At 47.7% G+C, this 6,000-nt stretch overlaps 1 protein-coding gene across 1 annotated transcript; it reads left to right on the forward strand.

Annotated features, from left to right (window-relative positions):
- Positions 1–2,873: 2,873 nt before the first annotated feature.
- On the forward strand, positions 2,874–5,674 carry LOC134421975 (D(1)-like dopamine receptor). The gene has a single exon (XM_063163520.1). It carries the CDS (start codon positions 2,874–2,876, stop codon positions 4,167–4,169), a length of 1,296 nt encoding a protein of 431 aa, XP_063019590.1. The 3' UTR covers positions 4,170–5,674.
- Positions 5,675–6,000: the final 326 nt, after the last annotated feature.

Consider the following 6,000-nt stretch of genomic DNA (forward strand, 5'->3'; position numbering starts at 1 on the left):
CAGGGCTCCTTTTAGTCATATGTGCTATAAAACATGTGAGCACTTAGTCTAGAATGAGGTAATTTTATAGGGGAGAAGTAAGACAAGGAGAAAGAAAGGGGAAGGAGAAGGAAACTGATTTTGGTGTCTTATATGAATCTCTTCTTTGAGGGAGAGAGATTTTAAATGCAGTGATTGCATTTAAAATACATACAGTGTCAAGCCATTATATACATATTGTAATATGTCTTACATATTCTCTGGATAAGTTAATATTTTTCACAGGTGGAACAACTCACAAATTTTCTGAAGTCACGAGAGGCTGATTTACCCATTCCATCAGTATTTTTCAGTTATTTTGCCCAGAGCTTTCCTGTTCTATTCCAAGTAAGATAAATTCAAGAAATAGTTAAAATCAAAGCTTACAGCATTTGCAACTCACCTCACACACTTATTTTCACACAGCGTTGTGTTTTCCCCTGTGTTTTTCTTTCCTCCCTCTCCCATAAGCTTACACTTCACTCCTTCCAACCCAATATAGGAATAAAAGCAGGGCAATGCTTCTATTTCTGTCTTTGCCACTGACTCACCGTATAGTTTCTTAAGCATTTACATTTTCCACTTGGATCCTCTGGTATCTAAGAAAATGAATGTGTCTGTTGATGTTTTCTTCATGGTAAGAGAACTCACAATGTCTCTCTTGGTGCAGATTCTATTGCATTTAGTAAGGCTTGAGTCCACACTACAACCTTCCTATCAGTGAGGATATTAGTAGGGGTTCTGACTTCAGCCTAGATGCCTACTTTAATTACAACAATCAGAAATGTATCTTTTGAGATTGGTCAGTCAGATTTTACTTCAACAGCCACAACATTTTGAGGCGAGGCACTCACAGATTTGCACACAAAACAGCATCATATATACACTCTCCTTTATAATGCATGCTAAAAAGGAGCCAGAGATATTCACAGAGCATAATGTGATCCTGGGAACAGGAGATACACAGAGTTATTTTAATATGGAGGATGCTGGCTACCTTGTGCTACAGAGCCCTGCAGCACTACTGTCTGCTGAATATGCAAAAGCATTGCTCTTTCCTTTTCAGTGCTGTGTTGCCTTAGGTCCAGCTACTGCCCCATTTACAATCCTTCACAAATATATTCTGTCCTTTGGGGTCATTTTATTGATTGCTACATAAAAGTAAATGTATCAAGTCAAATTAGCAAGTGTGTAGATAAATCTTACAAACTAAGCTTTAGTCCTTACTGTTGGAATGAACATCAGAGACCTACTTGGTTTGCAGATGTTGGCAAAAGCCACGTATGTGGAACTACAGATGGTTACAAATAAGACAAAAGTGGAGTTGGCTCTTATATGCCAGCCTGTGTTATTTTTACAGCTCCTACTGCTTTAACAAAGTATATATTTAATTAGAGAAGATTCTCCAGCAGTTGTTTGAATTACGAGTTAGTCTTACAGATAAACACATTAATAAGAAATATACTCCAATTTTCAGCATCATAGCAGGAATAACAGTGGGCTGCTTAATGAAGACTGTGATGTCCAAGGCACAAAGAAAAACAGGACCAAGTGTTAACAATCTGTTATGAAATGGTACAATCCAACTAGCTGAGCTTAAATATGCTGATTTTTTTTTACAAGGTAAGCTGCCAGCTATGCTGTTCAAGGTTAATTTTAAAAATTTCCACTCTCTCTACTAATTACCAGAAACATCATAAGAATACAATGGAAATCACATACTGCCTGAAAATTATTTGTATTGGAACTAGTGATTGGAATAGTTTTAATTTAGAGGCAAAGAAATAAAAAAATACCTAACGTAAAAATAAATACCTGCTTCCCATATCAATTAATGGCATTAATTGATATTTTCTATTCATGTCCTAATCTCTTTTTTTCTCATGATAAGATTAAAATTCTTTGAAAATGAAGGATTATGCCCTAATTGCATTAGGATACTTTATTGAATGTAGGCTGTAAATATGTGTGGTAATTATATACATTTAAATGACAATATGCATATTATTATAATAATAAATAGAAGGCTGTTGAAAGACATCAGAAGACACATTTGGCTGAAAAATAAAGAGGCAGGGTTTGGGTGCTGTGAACAACTTATTGCCAAAATGCAGCAGATCCAAACTAGACATCTTAGGTTTCTGTGCTTTTGGTTTCATGACATAAAATTTCAAACCAAAAACTAAACGGCACAATACTTTTTTGGTGAAAACAGACTCTGACAGCCAGATCTGAGCGCATTCCCAGTGGATGCAAACCGACACGAAGTGACATCCTGCTCTCTAACCAAGCTGTGATCGCGGTCTCCAAAAGGAGACGCTCGGAGAGCGCCAGGTCCTGCCTCGCCCCGGGCACTTGGACAAGTACAGGCTGAGGACCGGCACAGGGCCCTTCCCGGGGCGATGCTGCGGGGAAAGCTCCCCCCGCACGTTTGGGAGCAGCGCTCCATCCCCTCCCGGGCAGCGCCCGCTCGGTCCGGCGGCGCGGGGGCCGCGGGCACCGGCTCGTCCCGGAGGAGCCGCCGCCGCTCGGTGCCGGCGCTGCGGGCGGAACGCGCGGCTGCCCCGGCCCCAGCCCGGCCCCGCTCCGCCGCCCGGAGCCCCCGCGGGGCCGCGGCGGGACAGCGCCTCCCTCGGGCCCCGGGAGCGGCGGCGGCGAGCCGGGAGGCGGCAGGCGCGGCCCCGGCAGCCGGCGGGTGAGTAGCCCGGGACAGCCCGGGGCGCACCGAGGGCGGCGGGCAGAGATGCCCCCGCGGGCGGCCGCTCGCACAGCCGCTGGCCGGGGCGGGTCCCGCCGCCGCCTCGGGCGCTGTTCCGCCGGCAGGAGCGGCCGCGGGGGCCGGGGCAGCGCCCCCGATGGGGAGCGCGGCGCCGGGGGGCGGCCCGTGGGTGCTGCGGGCGCTCACCGGGTGCCTGCTGGGCGCGCTGGTGCTGGGCACGCTGCTGGGCAATGCGCTCGTGTGCCTCGCCATCCTGCGCTTCCGCCGCCTCCGCAACAAGGTCACCAACTGGTTCGTGCTGTCACTGGCCATCTCGGACCTCTGCGTGGCCCTTTTGGTGATGCCCTGGAAGGCGGTCACTGAGGTGGCTGGAGGCTCCTGGCTCTTTGGCAGCCACTTTTGTGACACCTGGGTGGCCTTCGACATCATGTGCTCCACCGCCTCCATCCTGCACCTCTGCATCATCAGCCTGGACCGGTACTGGGCCATCGCCAGCCCCTTTCGCTATGAGCGCAGGATGACGCAGCGCCTCGCTTGTGCCATGATAGCCATGGCCTGGGCTCTCTCCATCCTCATCTCCTTCATCCCCGTGCAGCTGCACTGGCATAAAGCCAAGGACAGTGGAGATCCAGGCTCCTGGCTACCTGCAACACCCCGCTGTGATGTCAGGTTGAACCGCACTTATGCCATCACCTCCTCCCTTATCAGCTTCTACATCCCCGTGGCCATAATGATCATCACCTACACCAGGATCTACAGAATTGCCCAGGCCCAGATCCGCCGCATCTCCACCCTTGAGAGAGCAGGGGGGCAGTGGCCAGCTCCTGGCAAGGAGCCCACATCCTCTCTGCGGCGTTCCTTGCGCAAGGAGACCAGGGTGCTGCAGACCCTTTCTATCATAATGGGAGTCTTTGTCTGCTGCTGGCTGCCCTTCTTCCTGCTGAACTGCCTGCTGCCTTTCTGCCAGCCCAGCCTCCAGGAGGACCCTGAAGGACAGCCACTCTGTATCGGCCAAACCACCTTCAACGTCTTTGTGTGGTTTGGCTGGGCCAACTCTTCACTGAATCCAGTCATCTATGCTTTCAACGCAGACTTCAGGAGGGCTTTCAGCAATCTCTTGGGCTGCCAGTGCTGCTGCACACCTGAATCCCCTGTGGAGAGGGTCAACTTCAGCAATGAGCTGGTTTCCTATCACCGTGACACCACCTGCCAGAAGGAAGGAGCTGTCCCATCGTCAGTGCCTCCTGCTGCCACCACTGCCTGGGTGCAGCCCGTGTCCCATGCCATAAACCTCCAGGGAGAGCACAGCAGTGAGGAGATGTCTATGGAGAAGAGGGCTGTGACTTCTCAGACTGCCCTTGGCAGCAGCCCCAGCAGTTGTCAAGTGCCAGCTATTCTGCAATTGGATTGCAAGGCAAAGCCATCCCTGTAAACTGCTGCCCCCTGTGCAGGACTTGGTCAGTGTGAGGGACCCTCTTGTCTCAGAGTATTAATCACTTCTCACACACACAGCCACCACACAGGGAGAGTTCTCCCTGTCTCCATGTAAGCTCCCCAGCAACAGAAGTCCCATGCCAGAGGTGTGGGAAAACACTGCTCTTACCACACAGGAGGCATGTGGAGTCCATTCCAAAGGTACATAGCTGCCACACATTTACCCCTTCCCATGGCCACCTTCACCCCTTACTCCCACATTAGACATCTCCCATGCATTTGTTCACCCCCATTCTACAGTCAAATTTGAGGTCTATATGAAGAATAGTAGATAATTAGATAAAAGTAAAAAAAGCTCATAGTTCAGGCAGCCAAGCCCTTCAGAAAGTAGAAATATGATCCACAAAATAAAGAGTGACCAGGTCATCTCTGTCAACCCATTTCACTACTTGCAAATATGAAGATCAACACAACGCAGAACAAATGAGTGTTGGATGCAGGCAAAAGAATACTGGGAAAGCTATGATTGTGTCTGTGTAGAAGGGTTCAGCAGACATTAAGGCAATACAGTGGCATCTTGTTGTCCTGTCCACTAAAAGGTTCTGCTGCTGGCCATTTATAATAGAGTACTCCACTCACCACCATCCTTGTCCCATTTTTTCTGTCCTTCACCTATGATGGATTGCCTTTGATTTTCAGGAAGATGATGAAGATGCAACTGTCCAGAAAGAGACATAAAGAATGCTTACAATGCAAGAGCTTTCTTTGGCATTGTCTCACAGACGGTACAAATTCTACTTTTCAGAACAATGATCTGTGCTGAAAGGACAGCAGCAGAAAAGAGACTCTCCTCCCAGTGATCCTGCTCCCTGTGATTTAAAACCAGGTGTAGTTCTTAAATCCCTGTATGCATTTTCCCCATCATTAGTTCCTATGTGAAAATATGCTCATGCTACCCTGCTCTTTTCAGGAATGTGTCCTTGGGGAATACTTGGGTGTGACTGCCATCTGTTCTTGGGCTACAGAGGCAGGACAAGAGGTAATGGGCTGTAAGGAGGACCAAGGCAAGAATTTGTAAAAGCTTTCTAAGAATAAGGGTAATTAAGCACTGGAGTAGATTGCCTAGGTAAATGATGACTTCTCTCTCAGTAAAATGACTGTAAGCTTCTGTCAGATATGACAGTGACAATGTTGATCCTGTCTTGGGGCAGAGGCACAGAGTAATGGTCTCGAGATAATCTCTAGTCCTGCTTCACTATGGCAATGTGTCTCCTTAAGAAGCATTGAGCTTCAGATGTTTGGCTGTGGGTTTTTTTGCATGCAACTATGCTTAGATGTTTTATTGTAGGCAAAATAGGTACAGATAAGAACTTTGAGATGCCATTGGTGTACTTCCTTTCTTTTAGTGATTATCCGTGTTTCTGGCATTTCAACTATCATTCAGCATGCCTAGTGCCTCCTCTGGAGAGCAACCATGAAATAAACCTGTTTGATTCCCCTTGATTAGTTTCTAGGTGATCATATACGAACTGTACACGGATTCAGGTGTTAAAGATTCTATTTATATTTTCCTCAATACATTCTTCTTACACAAACCAGAAAGGCATAAGAATATCAGAGCCTTAACTCCTTAAAACAAACAAACAAGCAAACAAACAAACACATTTGTATCTTCAAGCTCTAAGAGACATCTCATTCCATGCCCTCCACACTAAAACCCATCCTGGGGGGATGCTCATAAACCTGACAAGACACTACCCTGAAGTGTGAGCTCCCAGCTGCCTGCCACCCTTGTGCCTCTCTTGCCCGAGCTTCAGCTGCTCCATCCC

The sequence above is a fragment of the Melospiza melodia genome, chromosome 9 (assembly GCF_035770615.1).
Source record: "Melospiza melodia melodia isolate bMelMel2 chromosome 9, bMelMel2.pri, whole genome shotgun sequence".
Classification (NCBI taxonomy): Eukaryota; Metazoa; Chordata; class Aves; order Passeriformes; family Passerellidae; genus Melospiza; species Melospiza melodia.